The following is a 25,043-nucleotide window of genomic DNA, read 5'->3' on the forward strand; positions in this document are numbered from 1 at the left end:
ACGAGTCTTTCTCATCATGAAATGAAATTATTATTTAGAAACTATACCCGCCTTATCAGTTAGCATTATCGCATGCGAACGAACAAACGTGGGTTTTCCAGATGTCAAACATTTAAGAAGGCAGTTTATCATTAAACTAGAAATAGAAATAGAGTGTGTGTGTGTGTGTGTGTGTGTGTGTGTGTGTGTGTGTGTGTGTGTGTGTGTGTGTGTGTGTGTGTGTGTGTGTGACGAGAATATTTCTTTGTGTAAGAGTTTAACAAAAGGCGCAGTGAAAGAGAAAGAATCAAAACATCAGACTGATAATATATACATGTAGCGTGTTTACGTCCCCGTAACTTAGCGGTTCGGCGAAAGAGGCCGATAAAATAAGTAGTAGGCTTACAAAGAATAGGTCCTGGGGTCAATTTGCTCCACTGAAAGGCAGTGCTCCAGCATGGCTACAGTCAAATGCTGAAACAAGTAAAAGAGTATACGTGTGTACACATATATTATCGATGTGTAATTGTAAGAACCATGGATCTAAGTGTAGGAAGTTTACAAGCTTCGAGCATATATACATAAATATACTATATTAATGATATAATATATATACATATATATACTGTAATAGAAATATTAAAATTACTAAGTATCTCTAAAGGAGATTACGGCAGCGTTACTGGATATTAATAGTTATCGCCATACTAATATGGCAGTCTATAAATATAAGACTAAAGCTGTCGCTGATTAGCTCCAAGAGGCCATCGCCTCTAGCTAGCTATATGACACACGAACCTGCGTCCATTACAACCTTCGATTAGGGGAGGTCAGCCGCTTCACCTTGCTAGTCAGACATCTGCAGACATGTTTCAGGGTTGTTGCCCTTTATCAATGCAGCTAGCTAGAGGCGATGGCCTCGTGGAGCTAATCAGCGACAGCTTTAGTCTTATATTTATAGACTGCCATATTAGTATGGTGATAACTATTAATATATATACAGTATTAATGATATAATATGTATATACTATATTAATGATATAATATATATATATATTATATTAATGATATAATATATATATACTATATTAATGATATAATATATATATACTATATTAATGATATAATATATATATATATATATATACAAATATATACTATATTAATCATATATATATATATATGCGTATTTGCGTGTTTTTTGTTCTAGTGTTTGTTTCCTACCATCGCTTGATAACCGGTGTTGGTGTGTTTACGTACCCGTAACGTAGCGATTCGGTAAAAGAGACCGATGGAATAATACCAGGCTTCAAACAAAAAAAAAACATCTGGAGGTCGATTTGTTTGATAAAAAGCCTTCGAGGCGGTGCCTCAGTATGGATGCAGGTAGATGAACAAAACATATAGAATATAAAGGATGTACTTATTACGGTGACGTAATGTGTACATCTGAAACTAGAACATTTATTGTATGACTAGCAGTATCGCCCGGCGTTGCTCGGATTTGTTTCGACCCTTCAGAATTGGAATTTTTGAAAAGTAAAAATTTTGTATTATGTATCTTGTTATTCTCTTTAAGTGAACATTTTTCTGGTTGAAATACACCGAAAAATGGCGACACAGCAGTCAAAAAGTCGCAAAAAATAGGGATTTTCATAGAAAAAAAGCACCTTTTTTAGGTAAATAATTTTTGAAACATGGTCCGATTTGAATTGTTTCTTCTACGGAAGGAAGAGCAACCCTTCTTCTATCATACTCTCTATTTTGGTCAACTTGCGTTGCAGGGTCTCGGAGGAGATAGTATTAGTTGAAGGCTACCAAACCTGCCATACACAGACAACTTCAGCTTTATATATAGAGATTTATTACTGTTTATATCTGAATAGCATATATACGGTGTTACCAAAATTTCTTAAGTGCTTAGGACCTTTATGGGTTTTAATCCGGCCATAAACTCTATGGTTGGAAACAAGGTGTGACGAACAAAATTTAGATTGATAAGAAATTGAACGTACGATTAGTTACTCTAGAAAAGAAACTTTCAACTTAAAGACAAACTTAAATGTAGCGTGCAGACGGCGACAAGTTCTCTGTGAAAATAAACTCAGTTCCCATTTTAAATATGTTTCAGTGATTTTTATAAATGCCAGAACATGACTTCTCTGTTACCTATTTTCTTTCCATTATAGTTGTGAAGTTTACGTTTCACGAATAACAAATCATTAAAGACTTGTACAATACCCTGAAATAAATCTGAACTATTTTTATCTCAGTTTCTGGTTTGACTTAATGTAAGACTACACGGAATAACTTTGCGTTTGGTTTTGTCTTGTTTTGTTTATTTTTTTCTTTTGTAAATGTATGAATTGCGCTCTTGTGTATGTGTACTCATATATATATATATATATATATATATATCAATGTATATCGATAGGTGTGTCAGAGTGCGTGTCACAAATACGCACACCACAAACTCAGACTCACAAATATGTATTTATACATATGCATACACACCACACACATATATATATACTCAATGTTACAAGCAAGACAAAAAGAGCGTGTGTGTGTATACATAGACACACAGAAATAAAAAGAATATTTATCCAACAAATGCAATGTTCAGAACAGATTCTTACTATTCAATATTACTGTATATATGTGTGTGTGTGTGTGTGTGTACATACATACATATACATACATATACACACATATACATATATATACATATACACGCATATACACATATGCACATATACGTACACATACACACATACATATATATATACATATACACGCATATACACATATATACACATATACACACATACATAAACACATACACACACATATACACATATACACATATAGATATAGATATACACATATACCTATATACATATATACACACATATACATATATATACATATATTCAGATATATACATATACATACATGGATACATATATTTATACGTATATACATACATGTATACATATGTACATACATACATTTATATACATGCATGTATACATACATACATGTATACATACATACATTTATATACATACATACATTTATATACATACACATATATCATGAAGTATATTTGCCACTTAAATGTGGCTAACCCTTAAGTGTGGATGCTACTATAGCTTGTAGCCTCAGGAAGACACCTCCTCCAGCTGGCTATTGACACACTTTCTGTCGAACGGTGCTGGAGGACAAACACAAAGATACACGCACGCACACATAGACAGACAGACAACAGACAACCCATACATACATACATACATACATACATACATACATACATACATACATACATACATACGACTGGCTTTTTTTAGTTTCCGTCTACCAATTTCACTCACAAAGATTTGGTCGGCTCGAGGCTATAGTAAAAGACACACTTCTATAAAGTGCCACGCAGTGAGACTCTACCTTGTTGTCTGGAAGCAAACTTCATACCTCACAGCCATACCTGCACTTACTGTTTGTCGTTAAATGGCTAGAATAGCTCTTCCACGATGTAAAAACTATATTAACAATGTGTGTGCGCGTACGTGCATGTGTGGTTTGTGCTCATATTATGAGTTTGTGATGTAAACGAATATAAAAGATGTACCTATATACGACCATAAAGGACTGTAACTCAATATGAAGTCTAACTTTGCCATTCGATAAATGAATTTTGATAAAACAAGTGTCAAACTATGTACTGCAAATCGATACAATTAACTAGAGGCCTTTAAGGTTATGCTTCCCCAGTCGAGGCTCAACCGAATGGCTGACACCTGTAAATGAGTAAATTATGATACAAACACATTCTTCAGATAGTTGCTGGCTAAGTCTGGCAGACTAACTTTCAACAGACATTTTTCGGTGCCACTGAATAGAAATTGTTTTAGAATTTTCTAATGAATAAGCAACAACAAAAGCCATTACAGCGGATGCAAATAACCACAGTCAAGAAACGTACATAGGAAACAAATTATAGAAACTGCATTCTGTGTTTATCGTACATTTTCATACATACATACATACATACCTACGTACATGAGTGTGTGTTTGTATGTGTGCTTGTCCCTGTGTATTTATGTACATATGTAGAAGAAATAAGGTACTCAGAAATCTGGATGGTTTTATATTTACAGGTATTTATCAATATGTCACATGTTTTTATAAATCATATGACATGAATAAATATCTGTTAATATAAAACCATCCAGATTTCTGAGCACCTTATTTCTTCCAATATATAATACCTGTACATCATCTCCAAACCTTCTAATATATATATATATATATATATATATATATATATATATATATATATATATATATAACGGATCAAATAATCCAGGAGAAAATATTTATATATATATATATATATATATATATAACGGATCAAATAATCCAGGAGAAAATATTTGCGAAGATATTGTTGACTATCATTATCTAGGGTAACAATTAAAAATGATAACAGAATCAATAATATAGGCGATAGCCCCCCCCCCAAAAAAAAAAACATTAAATATCTGAAAGATTAAAATTAATCGAAGGACATACTAAATATATCTACCGGCTGGAAATAAGAGTTTTAACTGTTATTTCCAGGAGGTAGACATATTTAGTATTCTTTCATTAATTTGAATCCTTCAGCTATATATATATATATATATATATATGATATTGCTATATGACATTAAAAAACAAACAGGCAATTTATATTGTTTGTGTGACATAAGATAGCAAACATATAGATATTGTGACATTTTTGTGAACTAAAGTCAAGTAATAAATATTACGGATAGTGTTACTGACATAAAACGTTAGTGCAGCTAAAATATAATCGAAATATTTTTAATTTTTTCTTCACTCGCCATGTTTTCTCCTTTCATAAATGAAATAAAAACTGAATTTTTTATGTGAAAGTGATGATGATGTTATTGTTGCTGTGGTTTCTCTTGTAGCTGCCAACACTGCCGACATGTAGTTACACATTTTCGTTAGAAACGTGTAGTATTTTAATTAATCCCAAAAGGTGTCGACTGCGGGGGGAAGCAAACTTAAAAGGGGCATACTTAAATACCACAAGGCATTCTCCGCATGTTACCGATTCTCCAATACAACAATAATAATAATGTTGATTTCAAATTTAGGGCACACGGCCAGTAATTTCGATGTAAGGGTAAGTCAACCCCGAAAGGATGAAGAGCAAAGTCGACCACGACGGAATTATAACAACAACGACAATAATAATAATACCAACAATAATAATAATAATAATAATAATAATAATAATAATAATAATACAGGGATATGCCAATACACACAGATAGAGAAATTAAGGCCAACAGACCAGATATAGATGTCAGAGATCATGAAGGAAAAAAATGCTTCCTAATTGATGTATCAATACCAGCAGATGACAACGTGTCTCTAAAAGAAATGGAAAAACTTTCAAAATACAAAGACCTGAAAATAGAGGTAACTCGAATGTGGAATCTAAAAACAGATACAATTCCTATCATAGTAGGTGCATTAGGCATGATAAAAGAATATTCAGACAAATACATAGCAAAAACACCAGGACTTACAAACACATATAACATACAGAAAATTGCACTACTAGGCACTGCACACATCCTACTCAAAACACTTTCAATACAGTAACCATCAGAGCATCACAACAAATCACAACACATACCCAGGGCACACAGAGCTGTGCTCGGTAGTGAAGTGAAAGCACGATATAAAAGAAAAACCACTGAATGATGACGACGACGACGACAACAACAACAACAACAACAATAATGAAATGTTTGTTCCTTTTCTCCGACAGATCGCTGTTATTGGATTGCACTTGATCCGCACAATATTGCAGAATCGTTGTTTGCTATTGCTAATGTGATTAGCTTTACACGTGTATCATACGTTCTACCGGCGAATGAACATTTTGGACCCATGCAAATTTCATTGGGAAAAATGATAGGGGTATGTATACACAAATCTATCTCTAGTGTCCTTTAACGCAATAAAAAAAACTATTATTGTTTCAGTTGGGGGAGGGGCTATTTATGTTAATTTTGCAATTCATTCTAATGCTAAAGCGTCTTTCAATAACAACAACAATAATGAAATGTTTGTTCCTTTTCTCCGACAGATCGCTGTTATTGGTTTGCACTTGATCCGCACAATTTAAATTTTTTCTTCACTCGCCATGTTTTCTCCTTTCATAAATGAAATAAAACCTTTAGATTTTTATAGTTTAAAATTTTACTGATTCTTTTGAATGTTTTGACGTTGAAATCTTGCTTTCATTTTATTGGACAATTTTTTTAATGTCCTGATTGTGATATACTACCCAGTTCTTCATATCTTTAGATATCTCTATCTTTCTTTAATCATTCATATTTTTCATTATTTATTAAGGTATTCCGGATAGTTTATATTTAGATATCTTTAAAGATCTTAACGCACTTTTTCTTGTATGGTATTTTCGCGTATCTTAAGTGATGAAGTTTTCTTTTTTAATATTTACTCTTCCCTAATATATCGATATTATTTACTGGATATTTATTGAATATTTAGTAAAACTCATAATGTACATCACACTATATTTCTTTTAGTCCTTCTTAATTAGATCTCTGGGTTTTTTACTACATTTATAGAATTTATTTTATATGAGAATATTATCTACATCAATAGTTAGAGGTTAAAGAGCGATTAACCTCAGACAAAAATAATTTTAAATCAGATTTCAAATCTGCTAAGCGTTCCATTGACAATTATTGATAGCCAAGATAGGGCGCTATGTCGTTTTGCCCGATGTCACTCAGTCAAGCGTCTTTTCGTCCACGTCTTTTGGTCCGGCGGCTTTTTGTCCAACGACTGTCCAATTTTAAATAAACTCTTTAGAAAACAAGGTGAAATATCTCTAATAATATTCACAGAACTATAACGAGCCTCGTTATAGGATTATCTCTGTTAACAGTTTTACTTTCTTTTTCCTTCTCTCTCTCTTAAGTATGTTGCAGCACTCTCTATAGCGAGTGTTGCAAATTTAGTGTACACATTTTTAATTTACCCATCCCGAAATGACAAAGTTCATAGTATCGATCAAAAACAAAAGAAAAGTTGTTGATGAAAGTAATTACTTCTACGACTTTCATGCAAGCAATACAAAACTAGAAAATAATGCTGGAGATGTGATCAAAGAAGGCTGTGTTCACTGCGATTTCACACGACGTTCACTTTGATTACTAAAGTATTTATTTGTTTAAAATTGGACAAAAATCGTTGGACAAAAAGACGTCGGACGAAAAGGCGTGGACGAAGTGATGTTGGACAAAGTGACATTGGACGAAAAGTCGGGTCACGTCAAGATATAGTAGTTCAAATGGACATTTATAGTAGCAATAACAGGTAATCATTGTAGATTCTCCAACAGATTTGATTATTTCTCTTAATGTTATAATACATTATTTGTATAAACTTATTACAACCTTTCTAATGCTATGAACTACAAAACAACATACATATATAACTATTAAGACAGTATCGCCAATATTTTAAGTATGATCATAATATATTAGCAATTCATATGTAGTCATAACCTTTAATGTGAGTTGAACGACGCTCCACAAAAGCCGAAGATAGCCTGTGGTGGCAAAAGTCAGTAGTTTTTCATTGGGTTGTTATGTAGTTGTTTCCCCAGGAATAAAGATACACAAGTAAAAACGATTTTTAAGCACATTCGTAGTTTCGGCCGGAGCACTGTCATCATACCAAACTATAGCCTTATCTTGGAGATCTCATGATGGTTAGAACACTGTACATGCTACAGCAAATTCTTAACCACTGCTAAATGAATATTAATGATAAAGTCTTTTAATGCAGAAAATTTACAAGTACCACAGAGAGATTATAAGCGCTCAACAGTTCGTTTGAGGTTAGAAAGCATCGTTTATTTTTTTTTCTTTAAACTTGAAGTAAATAATATCGAGGTGGAATTCAGTTTAGTCTTCTAGCGGAAAGTTTATCAGAGTATTTATAACCACGGTAACAGTAAGAGGGAAGACGCGTGGTCTAGTGGTTAGAGGTATTGCTTTCGCGATTGGAAGACCGTTGTTTCAATTTCAAGACTGGATGGTGCGTTGTATTGTTAAGCAAAACACCCCATTTCCCGTTCCCATAAACCAGTTATCTGTAAATTAGCAACCTTGCGATGGACTGGTGTTTCGTTCAGGGGAATCTTATGATTTCGGTCATTTATATTCTATGCTAACCAGGTAACCGACTCTGTGAGTCCTGGGACTCGAGTCAGTAATTTACTAAGAATTTTTTTTTTGTACAAACTCAGTATTTGATGGAGATTTAACCATTTTATAGTTATTTAAAACATTGTTTACATCAAAATTATTATAAAGATTTTTAGGAGTGTTTTGTTGTTCTTTAATTATTTATTCTTTTAATTTAGCTTCCAGATGGATTAAATCCTTCCTCAAAGTTTTTGCATTTTTATATAAATTTAAATGCAAAATATTTACATATTTTCCAATATTTCAGTTATTCAGAATTTCATTTAGAATTTTTTTTTCAGTCATTTCAACCTATTCTAGCTTCCGTTAACATCTTAGAACATTGTTGCATTTTAAGTATTCATTTGGCATTTATTCATATTTTCCTCTATTTTTCTCTCTTTAGCACAACTAATAGATCTCCAGGTTTGTATGCTAATCATAAGCTGGATGGATAAAATTTCAAAATATTTACGAACCCTTTTAAATATAACTGGATATTGACATTCAACCTAAATTGTACCTTGGTCCTAACACTTAAAATTTTCAATTATATCTTTACAAATTTGTATTAATCTGTAAAACTTACATTTTTCCCCTCATTTGTTTCATTTTTAAACAGTTCTTGAAAATATTAAACTAGGTTATGAAATTTGTTCTTTAATTCTAAATTAATCGTTACTTTTACAAACAAGAATTAAATTTTGTTTGCATATGTTAATTTGTTGCCATCTTTTTTTATTGATACATTCTGGAAATGTTTTATTATTATATATATACATATTACATCAGAGGATCTGATATCTAGAAAACAGATACACACACATTATATATATATATATGTGTGTGTGTGTGTGTCTTTACAGATTTTGAAAGTGTTTTATTATTGCGCAAATATGAATATATGTATATGTGTAGGTGTTTGAGTTTCATATTATTTGTGTATATATATATATATATATATATACACAGGTATTTCAACTATCCATGTGTGTGTGAGTGTGTGCGCTTACAGATTTTGAAAACGATTTTATTATTGGACAAACATAAAAGTATGTGTATGTTTGTATGTTTGCTTGAATTTAATATCTTTTATATGATGAATGTAAATATACTTTTATAGATACGAAAACTTACATTTACTATTTTTAGGACATTATAAAGTTTGCTGTAATTATAAGTGTCGTTATATTCGCTTTTATGGTGGGTTTATACAACCTATATTGGTACTACAGCATCCGTAAAATAGTTGAGATAAGAGACCATAACGTCAAACCACAAGCTGAGAAATTCTTTGGCAAGTGAGTATTAAATGGTTGTTTTTTTGTTGTTTTTTTTTCATTTCTTTTTTTTTTTTCATTTCTAATGATCATCTTTTACATTTTCAACACTTTCTACCAATAAAATAAGCAAAATCTCGATTAAAACAGTCTATTGGGTTATTTTCACAAACATGTGTTATTTTCTAAGATGTATAAAACATCTTTTGACGTATTTATTTGCATGAGAAAATATAATTGAAGTTGTTTCATGTTGTTCTTTTTATTTTACTTAAATATTTACTTTGGTCTGATTCTTTGTGAGTTATTCTATTTTTCATTCCCACTTAAATATTTCTTTTAGATTGGTTATTTTTTATTATTGAATTTCGTTTCGTTTCTAATAATTTTTCATTTCACGCTCTACGTAGAAAAAAAACACAAATGATGATAATAGTAGTAGTAGTAGTAGTAGTAGTAGTAATAATAATAATAATAATAATAGTAGTAATAATAATAATAATAATAATAATAGTAATAATAATAATAATAATAATAGTAGTAATAATAGTAATAATAATAATAATAATAATAATAGTAATAATAATAATAATAATAATAAAGCAATCCCGGCTTTAATTAATACTTTGAAATTTAGTTGTTTCTTCCATGAAAATTTTCTTACAGTTTATTTCGAGAACGTTAAACAAAACACTTCATGCTTGGTATTTTAACCATAGTTTTAATAACACGTTGAAATACAGTAAATATCCGTCTTTTTTTTTATTGCTGCCATTGTTATTGTGGCACTGCTGCCTCCTTTAATAGAATCTCGGTGAAAATTAGTAGATACCACGCAAAACAATACGAAATAAACCTCTTTATCAATGAGAGCATTCGATTTGTTTCTCAAAAGTATTCTCGCCTTTTTACATAATTTTCTTTTTATTCCATTGCATTCCTCCTACGAAAATTTGTTCATAATCATTTTTTTTTTCTTTTCGGTTATTTGCCGCCTGTTTTGTAAACAAACATTTCCAATGTTTTCTTTCTAACAACTACAATCTCCAGTTAATTTGTTCCATACTCTTTCACCTATGATCGTGTGTAGCGTTAAAATATAAACACCTTCTCGGGATATTTTTTTTCTACGAACAATGCTCTTAATGTTTTTGAAAATTCTAGTTATTCTATGAATAGGGGAAAACATGACATAAATAATTAATGCAGCTTTAAAATAACGTTTCTTTTCCTTTTTTTTTTTTTTGGTTTGCAAGATTCTTGGTGTGAAATCGTGTATTGAAACATATTTTTGTTTTTCTTCGAAGGGTCATTTTACTAATAAGAAATACACGTAGTGGTTATATTTCACTTTAACTACTTAACCAATAAATCCGTTAACTAATTGACTGTTTGATTAATTGTTTAATAGACCAATCAATTAGTTTGTTTGTCAAAATATTTTCGTCGCCTTATCAATAATATTAATATATTTCTCACCTAAATATTAATATCAAAATTATTCACTATAACTTCGTTATTAATTTCTTTGTTGTGTACTTTGACATTAACAGTGACATATTCTGAGAAACTTATCAATCACCGTAGCTATACTGCTTATTTTTTTTCGTTCATTTTTTCGTTTTTCTTTTTAAAAAGTTTATTTTAAAATGAGTGAGAAAATAACGTATGCTATTTCATTATTGAATGAATAAGCACTGGAAATAGCCGAGCGTATAATACTAAATTGATATATATATATATATATCGTGGAACTCCGTCGGTTACGACTACATGGGTTCCAGTTGATTCGATCAACGATACAGCCTGCTCGTGAAATAAACGTGTAAGTGGCAGACACGTGTACCCTTAACGTAGTTCTCGAGGGAGCTTCAGCGTGACACAGAGTGTGACAAGGCTGGCCCTTTAAAATACAGGTACAACAGAAACAGGAAGAGTGAGAGAAAGTGTTGGTCAAAGAATACAACTTTAGGTGTTTTCGCTCAATAAACACTCACAACGCCCGGTCTGGGAATCGAAACTGCTGCCCTAACCACTAGGCTATTGCGCCTCTACTATGTATGTGTGTGTGTGTGCGTGTGTGTGTGTGTGTGTATTAGTACGTAATATTAATACATTTTTTTTATAATCCACAATTATGTATTATGTTTTATCGGACTTTTTTGAACATAAGTACTTTTGTGTATGAATATAAATATTAATCATACAATTATATATTCATATCATTTTTTCTGCATCTAATTACTACACAGATTTTTGTATATATCTATTATATCTGTTCAATCTATTAGATGAATATTTTGACTAAAAGTAACTTCTACGTATTACTAATCTCTATAATAATAAACTATAAATATATTTACCCCAATATTAATATGATACATTATGGTAAATTACTATTTATTGTATACCTCTACACCTATCATCTAGATTATATTAATATATATTTACTTTCCCACGAAATATACAACTTTGGCCCCCACTTAAAATATTTACACCAAACTTAGCCTTATAACAATACTCAGTTTGCTGTAATGTTCCGAATACTTTTCTGTTCCTTCTCGAGCCATGCCTGGCTCATAAGGGCCGGTCTCCCTGTTTCCTTGGCGTATAGGTTCCCCACCAGGACGGGACGCCGGTCCGTCGCAGGTGAGCTGCAGGAGGAAAGAGTGCGAGAAAGTTGTGGCGAAAGAGTCAGCAGAAGTTCGTCATTACCTCCTGCCGGAGCCGCGTAGAGCTTAGGTGTTTCGCTCATAAACACACACATCGCTCGGTCTGAGATTCGAACCCGCAATCCCTCAACCGCATGTCCGCTGCTCTAACCACTAGGCCATGTGCTTCCACTCCGTATACTTAACACCTTATTATATATTGGTATATCCTTCTCTCTGCCTCTGACGAGAGTCTGTTTTATGAAATCATTTAATTATTACAACCATAATCTTTAAAGTACGAATCGAAACCGCTGTTAGAGATCATGTTTACTTTTGCATTTAATAAATATACTTATTAATTGATGTATCTCCATTTTCTTATTTTTCTTCAATAAATATAAACCTTGGTTTATCTAATTATCTATTATTAATGAGTATTAATATTCACAACAAATACTAGGTAATGAACCAGTAATTCGTTGTATATCACTATCCCTTAATGAGGTTTATCCAACCTCTGTATGTATGTAACATTTTAAAGAAACTTTAAGAACAACAAAACATTTACTGATGAGGAGACTCAATAATGAAAGTAGACTGAAATTCATTATAAAATTTCTTTTGGCTGGGACTTTAAGTTTCGCCTGACGGCTTACTCAACATCGTCAATAATCCGAGAGGAGAGAGTAGGAAACAAGACGTAGGCTCACGGTATCGAGTCGGTTGGTTCGATTCTCAGGAAAGTAATATGACTTCGGGTAATACTATCAAGCTTATGAGAACCACTCCCCGTCCGACTTGGTAAATATGTGGTCACGTGTCTACATAAATCAATAATATATTATTTACATTTGCTAGCACAACGTGTTTGCTGATATACCCTCCAGCCTTCTTCGGGTGTCTTGGGGAAATTTCGAACCTGGGTTCTCATTCCTAAGGTATTTTTCGATGTTATTTTCTTTACAAAAAGTTTATTTTGAAATTTGTGAGAAAATAACGTATCCTATTTCATTATTGAATGAATAAGCACTGGAAATAGCCGAAAAATACCTTAGGAATGAGAACCCAGGTTCGAAATTTCGCCAAGACACCTGATGAAGGCTGGAGGGTATATCAGCCGAAACGTTGTGTTAACAACAAACAAGATGAGGGCAAATATCCGTCTAATGTAAATAATGTACATAATACCTCATCTTTTAAATATAGAACTGTAAAGTCAATATTATTACATGGTGACTGATTTTTGCTTCTTTTCTTTCCTAGTTTGGACAATACGTTTCGGACAGTATTCTGGTCCCTGTTTGGCAAAGGTGAGGCCTCAGTAGTTGAGCTAGACGGCTTCAGTCATTATTTTACCCGCAATGTAGGCTACTGGATTTTCGGTGCATATAACATTAGTACTGTGATCGTGCTTTTAAACATGCTCATAGCAATGATGACAAGGTCATTCGAATGTATCCAGGTAAGTACACAAACCAGCTCTATCAGTCATTCTGTCTGTCTGGCACTATAGCTGCCTCTCTCTCTCTCTCTGCCACTTCTGCTACTTTATTTTAATATGTTCTCTTCTATGAATTTTCTTCTTTCTCTTTTACCATATCCCCTCTTTGCTGTATAATAAAATACATTTTATTGTATGTATGTGTGTGTGTGTGTGTGTATTTACATTGACATCAAATATTTTTTAGTATTAATGATATAAGGATGTACACACATCTAATTTAAGATGAAAAGTGAAACCACTGCTAACTTAAACCATGTTTCTTTTATATGGGTTCAATTTATGTGTAGTGTGTTTACTCTGTCCTAGACAAGTGTTGTAAGTCTGTACATACACATACACATGTTTATACACCATACATATACATATGCGTACATACGTAGATGCAAGAAAATATCTTTTCGTGTACACATACACACACATCATAGAAACGCAACCTTCATAGAAGCATAGTTACTTTCAAACAATGGGAAGCCGGGCACATTCCTTAAAAGATGAATATCAATACAGTTGATATTGAAAAGTATACATACATACATACATTACATACATACATACATAATACATACATACATAATACATACATACATACATACATACAATACATACATACATAATACATACATACATACATACATACATACATAATACATACATACATACATACATACATACATACATACATACTACATACATACATACATACATACATACATACATACATACATACATACATACTACATACATACATACATACATACAACATACATACATACATACATAGTTGAAATTTATAGAGAAACAAAAGACGAACAACAAATAAGTGTATTACATTGACTCTGCAACACTGTATATAAATTCCCTACTGGGAATGACCAAGTTTAAAAATCTGCTGGATCTCACTCATAAGGGAATCTTACATTGTTTATAAACTCTATATTTGGAAGGACTCATATTAAACTCTGTTGGACTTTTGGATTTTACTCAAAGGATATTGGAATATTGCATATATATCATTATACCTATAAAACGGATTTATGAACTCAATTCCCATACATATCTTACATCTATTTTCTTTCCTCCACCTCACTCTCTATTTTGTATCACATCGAAACTAACTATGACTTAATTTTTCCTCTCACACCGTCTCCGATAAAGGGATATTATTAATTTATATCTTAGAAACAGCTGTAAGACCTATCTATAAATACTCTAATATCTATACAGCCTTGGTTTTTTTATCTCATTATGCAAAAATTTCTTATATACATACGCTGACATAGAACCAACTTTGAACCCTTTATTCGCAATATTACCGAATCTGGAACTCAATTATGGTCTGTCTATAGCACTTATTCAGCATTACCTGACACCTTTGGGTCTCAATGACACCATTATCTCATATATATCTCTATTTATAAAACTGAAATGCGAAAAGTTTGTTGTTTGTTTGGTTGGTTTTGGCATTGAGAACGGGTTAAAGGCCACTAGATCCCGTCGGATTGACTCCAAAATTTACAGGGACATGTAAAATGAGGTGAGAATGCCAGTGGGCAAGGTTAGAAATCCCTATCTTAAAAGGTGTCGTTGCTAGGGCCAAAAACGCACTTTGACAAGTCGACTCTCATTCTTTTATTTATCTGTCTTCTTCCGTCACTCATTCTCTTTCCTCCCTTCCCATCACTGTCTATATATAACGTCGTCTAATGGCGTCCAACTCCCCTTCAGTTTCTCTTTATAACGTCGTCAAACTGCGTTCTATATCTTCCCCCCACCCCGCCTTCGACAGCGCTTTCACACTCTCTCTCTCTCTCTACGTCTGTCTGCATTCATAGACAGAATTATCATCGCCACAACCACCACACAATCATGAGAATATTATGAATCAGATATATATTGGGTTAATTTATATATGTGTGTGTGTGTGTTCTATATATAAATATGTATATATAATGTATATACATACAAAGTATATATATCTGTATTTATGTATATTAAACTTTTTAATACTTTTTGATAGTTATATATATTTTTTTTTAATTATAAATATAAATTAATAATTTTAATTTTAAATTTAAATAATTTAAAATTTTTAAATTTTATATTTTATATATTTTGTATATTATATTTTTATTTTTATGTTTTGGTTTATGTTTTTCACTGATTTGCCTATTAGTGGTTTTATCTCTAATTTAATTTATATATATATATATATATATACTTTGTATACATTTGTATATATAATGCGTACACACACACACACATACACACACACACACACATATATATATATATATATATATATATATATATATATATATACATTATGTGTGCATTATGTGGTCGGTTGAGCTGAAAATATGCACACCGATGTTAAAAGTGCTGGCAAGTTTGCATGACAACTATTTTTTTCCTCAAATGAAAGGCGTGACCTCTACGACAAAATTCCTCATCTTATAAAATGTGGTCCCAGTAGACCCCGAATGAAATCGGGTTATATTAACCAAAATGTGAAAAGGGGTCTAAATGGGGCTGAATGGGATTAAAATTTAAAGGAACGGGTGTTTAGGAATTCTCTGTTACATCAAGCTAAAAAATTTGCGCCAGCCTTTTAATCGTCAATGTGCTGCCGTCCATGAAGAAGTTTTGAATGCTTGCCATGGTGAGTCTACTGTCGTGAGAAAGAATCACATCAAAACTTGGTGTTTAGGAATTTTCTTTTACATCAAGTTCAAAATTTTACGCCAGCCGTTAAACTGTCAATACGTTGCTGTCCGTCATTAAGAAATGCCAGCCATGGTGACTCTGCTATCCTCAGATTCTATCCCTTCAAACTTTGGTTTCCAATATTTTATTAATTTTATTCAGCTCGCAAGTTCGTCTGTCCCTTTTAAATGTTAGTGTTTTGCTGTCTGCCTTGAAGCAGACCTTTCCGTTGTCACTGCCTGATATTTATGATTGATCTTTCAAAATAATTTATTTCTCAACTTACTCAAGATCTTTTGTTGTTTATAAATGGGAGAGAGATAGATCAAGATAGAAAGTAAGAGAAAGCGAGGGAGAGTCCCAGAGGAAAGAAAAGTAAGAGAGTGGGAAAGTGAGAGAGAAAGGAGAGAGAAACAAAGAGGGAGAATCAACATCATCGTTTAACGTCGGTTTTCCGTGCTAGCACGGGTTCGACAGTTTGACCGGCGTCTGGGAAGCCAGGAGGCTGCACCAGGCTCCAGTCTGATCTGGCAGTGTTTCTACAGGTGGATGCCCTTCCTAACGCCAACCACTCTGTGAGTGTAGTGGGTGCTTTTTTCGTGCCGTCGGCACAGGTGCCAGGGGGGCTGGCAGCGGCCACGATCGGTTGGTGCTTTTTACTTGCCACCGGCACAGAAGCCAGTCAAGGTGGCGCTGCAATCGGCCACGTTCGGATGGTGCTTTTTACGTGCTGAAAAGAAGCAACAGAAAGTAACAACCACACTCTTACCCGCGCGTAGAGCAGGTCACCTTATGCTAGTATATATATATATATATATATATATATATATATATATATATATATACATGCGTGTGTGTGTGTATGTGTGTATAAGTCAATTATAACATAACAGAGGGCAGTGGTGATGAAAATATCCATATATCTTAATATTAAATATTGAATTCTTGCTTTTATCAATGATTATATAATTGTTATATAATCGTATTTAATTTATTTTCTCAGACGGAAGCGGATACTGAATGGAAATTTGCTCGCAGTAAGCTTTATATGGAATACATCCAAGAGGACTGTACTCTACCGGTGCCATTTAACATTATACCAAGTTTCAAATCTATTTTCTATATTTTGCGATTCTTTTACCGTCTTTTTGTTAAAAAAGAAGAATCTGGTATGGTAAGACATCCCGGTCGAATAAAAGACGTTGAGCTTTATGCAATGCCAAGTGGACGTCGGGTCAGTACCCTTTTTTCTATCTATTATTCCTTCATTATATAAAATTTCATGTATTTTGAGTTTGCTTCTTGCTAAAGAATTGATATTACTAAATTATAAAATTAATATCTGATAATACATTAGAAAGGTGTGGGTTCCTTTTCTTAATTTCTTAATGATACCTGGTCGAAATTTACTGTAAGAATTTTGCCTGCGGGTCGGGTGTTTCCAGAAATATATTGTTAACTGTCAAAGTCAATTAAAGGTTTCTAACATAAGAAGGTCACATATTTTGGGAGAGCGTGCGGTCGATTTTTTTTAAAACCACAGAAAACTGAAAGGCAAGTCACCCTCCGTGAAATTTTAGATGAGAGCATAAAGAGATGTAACATAATTCTACAAACAATTTTGTTCGTCGCTCTACTGCTTCTGTTATCCACCACTCTTTGTGTCAATTGATGAAACGGGACACTGAGCTGAAATATTATGGATGTCATGGAAGGGATGTCATGAAGGGAAGTCATGTGGTGTGGGATGCTACTTTCATAACAGTTAATTCTGATTCGAATTAATAGTTTCACAGCTAAGATTAAGTGACATAATACTCTTTATTATCGTAGCAAAAGAGTAACTTAGATATTCGCAGTTTCAATGAGTATGTCTTCCATATAAGTATATGTGTTTATCATTAACTGGGAGAATTGTTTGCATGTCTGGCAAAATACTCATCGGCGTGTCTTCCCGCTCTTTATGTTCTGAGTTCAAATCCTGCTAAGGTTGACTTTGCCTTTCATCCTTTCGGAGTCGATAAAAAAGCAGCGATCAAGTACTGGAGTCGATGTAATCGACTAATACCATCCCATGAAATTACTGGCCTTGTGTCAAAATGTTGAAACTATTGGTAATAGCCTACTAATGAGGCAGCGAGCTAGCAGAATCGTTAACACGCCGGACAAACTGCTTAGCAGCATTTCGTCCGTCTTCATGTTCTGAGTTCGACTTAGCCGTTCATTGTCGGAGTCGATAAAATAACAACCAGTTGAACACTGGAGTCGATTTAATCGACTAGCCCTCTCCCACCATAATTTCAGGCCTTGTGCCTACAGTAGAAAGGGTTATTAAAAGAAGTAACACAAGCCTTCTTCGTTTACTTTGCATCCCAAGAATAGATTTCCTCTTTAGCTTACTTAACGTTATAATTTTGAAGCAGTGTTATTAGAGATAGTGAAGAATGTATTCTACGTAGCAATGAAATAACTTCCAAAATTCCATTCTTCAACCCACAGCAAGAATCTAAAATGTCAATTGAGATCTAAAGTTATTATTTGTTTTTTTCTTTCTCTCTCTCCTTCTTGCAGCAAGGCATCACGCAGTTAGATGCAAGTGCTTGGGAAACTGATTCACCTCACTTGAAGGGAATTAAGCATTTCCAAGAGAGAATGTCGACGACAAATGGCTTTGTGCGGAACGATTCAGACCCTTCGATATGTTCCCAAAAGCTTACGTATCAGGTACAGTTATTCACCAGTTTCATTACGTGCAACGGATATTTTCAGAGTAACAACTGAAACAACATATAATCTATCAGTATTATATATATATATATATATATATATATATAATATATATATATATATATATAATACTGATATATATATACACACACACACACATATACACACATATATATATACACACATACATATATGCACACACGCATAACATGTATATATATATATATATATATACACATATATACACACACACACATACATATATATATATATATAGACTCTTATTTCTAGTAATGCTGCTGCTGACAACTATACTTGTTGCTATTCGGTTGTAAATTGCAAATAGCCACCTTAATAATTCATGTAATATATATATATATATACATATATATATATACACACACACGAGGGTGTGCTGAAAAGTTCCAGGCTTTGTGTAAAAGACAATACAGGTCGTTCAGTTTTTCTAAGCCCTGTAAAAGAACTGGGAAAGTTGGGCCTCCAACCAGGCCTTTCGCGACACCTTGAAAGCCAGGAACTTTTCAGCATCCCCTCATGTGTGTGTGTGTGTGTATATATATATATATATATATCGTTTAGACATAGCTGTACTGAAAGCCTGATGTTAGTACTCAGTGTACGTATGCTTCAGAGAAATGCGTTGCAAAAGCACTCACCTGTGAGTACATTGCATCTTAACACAATACCAGTTGCATGGTAATGAACTTCATCACATGATTTCTATTTCCTTTTTCATTTATATAATCTGTGTGTGTGTGTGTGTGTGTGTGTGTGTGTGTGTGTGTGTGTGTGTGTGTGTGTGTGTGTGTTTAAACACAATTACAAGCAAAGTCACAAACATTATTCACCAAAGCAGCGTGCGACTTACGCTCAGGTCAAAGAATGAAGATGAAACCAAAATATTATAAGCACAGAGAGTTTTTGACATATATGAGCAGATGAGGCAATTGAATGTTTTAGAAATTCCATTCTCTTGCCGTTTATTCATATTGCTATATTGTTCCATTTCAATTTTCTTTAAGCATTACTGGATAAGATATTCGAAATTGATTGTCACAAAATACAAATTATGAAGTTCGTGTACGAAAAATAATTGAATCTACTTCGTGCTAAATCACAACGTCTTCATCTGTCTGATGACTTCACGTTGAATGTTATAGAAATACGAAATAATAGTCAAGTTTTAAATCAATATAATACATTGACATAATGTATTAGTATTAATGGTTCACTAGCTTGCGTTGCTTTTGTAAAGTGTATACGTCTCATGTGTAAAGTTGCTACTGTCAATGCTAATTGTTTCTCGTACTTTATCTTGCAGCGGGTTATGAAGCGAATTGTTAAGCGTTACATATTCGATATGCAGAGGGAAAACGACACAAATGAAGGTGAGGAATTCGATGAAATGAAAATAGAAATTTTGATATGAATTATCCATTGTTAGTTTTATATATTAGTCAGTTAATAAGTATCGTTAGAGAATCGGAAAAAAATTCATAGTGGTATTTTCTTCAACTTCTTATTTTGATTTCAAATCCCGGTGAGAGTACAAAGTGCTGGAGCCAATTTAATTTATTGACACTGGTATCTTCCAGGCTTCTCCAACCACGACACTATGACAGAATTCTTAGCTAATGTTTTCCTGCGTGCCTCTTGTGCATTAAGAGTTTTGTTAAGAGGTACAGTATCCCTGTGAGAACAGCGGCCCCGAGTAATATTAGCTTTAGAACATGGAGCAATGGTAGAAATATCCTGTAATTAGGAAAACGTGAAACATATTTTTTTTATGGTTGGTGAAAGTTGACAGAAAGAAAATTAGCTACACTTTTTCGATCTATAAAGAACAAAGAATAATACGTTCACTGATATTGCGAAAAGTTTGTCGGGATAAAATAAATTGGAGGTGGCTGATTGATTCGTTGTAGGCATGTGACTACAGGTTATAGGTCATTGACAATCTCCAAGAAAGGCAAAACGACTCTGGCGTTCCCGTGAGTCACCCCTAGGAAGAAGTTCGACTCACTCCGATATATATCGATATATACTGTTTTTCAACATAACATTTTTTATCTTTCATCTTTTACTTGTTGCAGTCATTAGACTGCGACTACCACCTTGAAATTTTTATCGACCCCAGTATTTATTCTATCGGTGTCTTTTGCTGAACCTCTAACGTTACGGGAATGTTAGCACGCCATCACCAGTTGTCAAGAGGTGTTGGAGAATAAACACAAAAACTCACGCAAATGAATACATACATATATATATATATATATATATATATATATAGGAGGGGGTCGACACTTTTGTTGAGAGAGCACGTATTCAGCATGAAGAACTTAAGTGCACTGCTGGTGTAGTGAATGGGGGAAGCTCGGTTTGTAATCGGGTATGCTTGTCAATATCAGGGTTCATTAGCCACCAACGGAGCTGCAAATGCAGGATATAAGTTAGTCCTAGAGCGCACAATGTTCCTGAAGGTCAGCAATGGTCTTCCTCGGTCACGAGAAGACGATCATTATATATATATATATATATATATATACACGACGGGCTTCATTCAGTTTCCGTCTACCAAATCCACTCACAAGGCCTTGGTTGGCTTCTGGCTAAGTAGAAGACACTTGTCGAAATGCCACGTAGTAAGACTGAACCTGGAACCATGTGGTTGAGAATCGGCTTCTTACCACATAGCCACTGAAGAGATTTCTTTCAGATCGAAAGAAAAGCAGCATCATGTCTATGCATGGTGTATATATCTTAAGCAGGATACACTGAAGGAATTTATCACTTAATGCCGGATTTATTTTAGCCCAACAAACTTTCCGCAATATGAGAAAGTGTGTTATTCAATGTTCGCTACATATTGAGGGCAACAGATTTCGTTAGGCACACAACTACAAGGTACATGTCATTGATAATTCCCAGGAAGGACGAATTTTGGAATAATAGTTCTTGAAACGCATAACATATAGCTATAAAGACGGACAGATAAATAGACAGACTGACTGACTGACAGATAGACAGATAGATAGATTGACAGGTAGGCAGGGAGGCAGACAAATAGATAGACTGGCAATCAATTCTGATTCCATGCTGAGATTTGTTTGTATAAAAATGTTTATACCGTTGTGATGCTAAATACCACCCATTACCAAGTACTAAAATCTCTTTTCGTTATCTGACAGGTGATTTTGATGAACTAAAACAGGATATTTCCAGTTTCCGTTATGAAATGCTAAACCACATATCAACGCATCAAAATGACAAGAAAGTCAATCAGGAACAGATAAGCCAGTTACGATCCAGAGTGGACGAACTGGTTCGACAGAACGACATCATATTGAGTTTGTTACAGAGAGAATCGGGTAAAAAACGCATGACAGATTTGGATGCGTGTTTTGACAGTTCTGATAACTCAACGCTCGATATTTACGGGGGCAATATAAATGAATCAACCAGTGCCCATGAGAGTGTTCAGGATTTATCTGATATGAGTACTTCGCAACATTTATCCGATGAATCGCGAAGTGAAAAACAAGACAGCTTTGATAAAGCAGACCCTAACGGCAAAGAAGAAACGCACATTCATGTTGATGTAGAACTTGATAAAGATGATACGCCGAATGATGGAAAAGACGATATATCTCTCTAAGGGAAGAGAATAATCCTGAATATTTTCATTGATTCGCCTCAATTTCAATAATGATTGATTATATATATATTCATTCAAATACATGTGTATATATATACATATATTCATATATGTATATATATACACATATATACTTATATTCATATACAAATATTCGTTTATATACATATATACATACATATATACTATATATATATATATACATTTTTATATATGTGTATATATACATTTATATGTATATATATATATATACATATATTCATATATATATATATATATATATGTATGTATATATATATATATATACATTTTTATATATGTGTATATATACATTTATATGTATATATATATATATATATATATACATATTCATATATACTATATATATATATATTATATATATGAAAAACTGAGATAATACACAACCAGTCAATAAAAATAGCAACTAAATTTGTTTTTAATTGCATTTATGTGGAATTAATTTGAACAATTCAGTAATCTATTTTTTAACCAAATTTTCTTCAAATATCCAATGAGAACTCTTTCAGATGCTTGTTAATTGTTAATGATTAGAGACAGAACAAGGAGAAAGATTTATAGGCAGACAATCTGAAGAAGTTTTAATTTACAGTTTACGTAACTTCCTCTATTCTTTCAAGTATAACCTCATTCTGGTACGCCTTGTCTCAAATTATATTTTGTTGTGAATTTTGTGTGCACGAATGTGTAAAAGAGGATATATTGAACGTAAGAGAAAGCTCGAATGTGAGTGATATTCACTCAACAATTTGTTATACATGAACTATATATCCGATATTGTTAAAATTCCTTTACTCGAGAGTTAAATTTGGCCTTTGTTATTGGATATAACATTGTATGCTGAGATTTGTAAACACAACATTACGTCTAATTTTGGAATGGCGGATGTAGTTCTTGTTGCATAGTGCCACAGACAAACAACCACAACTTTAGTCCACCGGAAAGATAGGATTCCTCGCTATTAAAATTAGTTCTGAGTTACAACGTCGTCTTCGTGTTAAAGAAAAATCTGTTATGTCTTTCAGTATCTTGCCAATCCTGTCTACACAACTTTAGGTATTGATTATGTTTAAAACAGACATGCTTTCATTTGAGAAAGATTAATTTTGGGATCAAATCTAGTTCCAAAAAAAAAAGAAAAAAAAGGAACTTATATACAAATGTCAACAAAATTTTGGAAGAAATCGTTAGTTATTTACCCGAAACTTGGAGATGAATATAATTGTTTATACGATGTATGACTGGATACTTATATTCCAACGTTCTAGATTTCTGCTTCTACTTCATTTGTCCGCAGTATAATATAAAGCAATGTCAATGTTTAACCTCTATGATTTTGGAAGCTTCATTTTGCCTAAAATGAGAAAATATAAAAGTACATATATATATTATACATATATTATATATATATATTATATATATATTATAGCAATGCTAAATGCAACCTAAAGATTCTATATAGGTAACTTTAAAGACTAATTTTGTTCACTGCCTCGATACGTCTTCTGAAAGTTCAGTTTTGTCACTTGTCTGGTATAGTTGTGTAACATTTATCTACAAAAGAGCTTGCATCAACAAACGCACATGTTTAAACACACATATATGTATTTAAACACATACATATATCTATGAACATAACTATTTATACATAAATATACGTACAAAATCTACTATTGCATTCGTACATGCAAATCTATTAATGCATGGTTTAATGCAAATAATTCTTTTTTTTATTTTTCAAGTTTTTTTTTTTTTTTTAGAAAATAAAGGAAGGGTGAAGAAAGTAGAGAAAAAAGTGTGGAATTTCTAGTGTAAAAAGTAATAAAATTTTTATTAATATCGATATTGGTCTTGTTTGTTTATTCATAAAGCGTTGACTATTTTGTACGGGTGAGTTGACAATTGTCTGACGGTTTACGGGAGGAGCTAAGAGTTTGCGGTTTGCCGAGATATACGAGTGTGTCTACAATGTGTGGGTGTATGTATATATACGTTCGTGGGAGGGTTGGGACGGTGAAGTAATCGTTTTGCTAATGTCTTGTATTGTGTGCCTGTTTGAAGTCTAAGGTTTTCGTAATTATCTTCCGTCGTATAAGTGTCTGTAACAAAGTACTGACTATTGCCCAGTGTGTCTGTGTGTGTGCACGAGTGTTATCAATTAAAATGCTGACCATT

General features: G+C 32.9%; 1 protein-coding gene across 1 annotated transcript in view; it reads left to right on the forward strand.

Annotated features, from left to right (window-relative positions):
* The window catches only part of LOC115215437 (short transient receptor potential channel 3), a 404,833-nt gene extending 380,759 nt beyond the window's left edge, over window positions 1-24,074 (forward strand). The window contains exons 10-17 of the mRNA XM_029784603.2: window positions 5,828-5,979; window positions 9,438-9,586; window positions 13,483-13,681; window positions 17,430-17,660; window positions 18,998-19,150; window positions 20,496-20,562; window positions 22,363-22,901; window positions 23,127-24,074. Of these exons, the coding sequence (XP_029640463.1) occupies window positions 5,828-5,979; window positions 9,438-9,586; window positions 13,483-13,681; window positions 17,430-17,660; window positions 18,998-19,150; window positions 20,496-20,562; window positions 22,363-22,829 (1,418 nt within the window). The 3' untranslated portion in view covers window positions 22,830-22,901; window positions 23,127-24,074. The remainder of the gene's footprint in view (window positions 1-5,827; window positions 5,980-9,437; window positions 9,587-13,482; window positions 13,682-17,429; window positions 17,661-18,997; window positions 19,151-20,495; window positions 20,563-22,362; window positions 22,902-23,126) is intronic.
* The last annotated feature ends 969 nt before the right edge of the window (window positions 24,075-25,043 follow it).

Source organism: Octopus sinensis, linkage group LG1 (assembly GCF_006345805.1).
Source record: "Octopus sinensis linkage group LG1, ASM634580v1, whole genome shotgun sequence".
In the NCBI taxonomy this organism is placed as follows: Eukaryota; Metazoa; Mollusca; class Cephalopoda; order Octopoda; family Octopodidae; genus Octopus; species Octopus sinensis.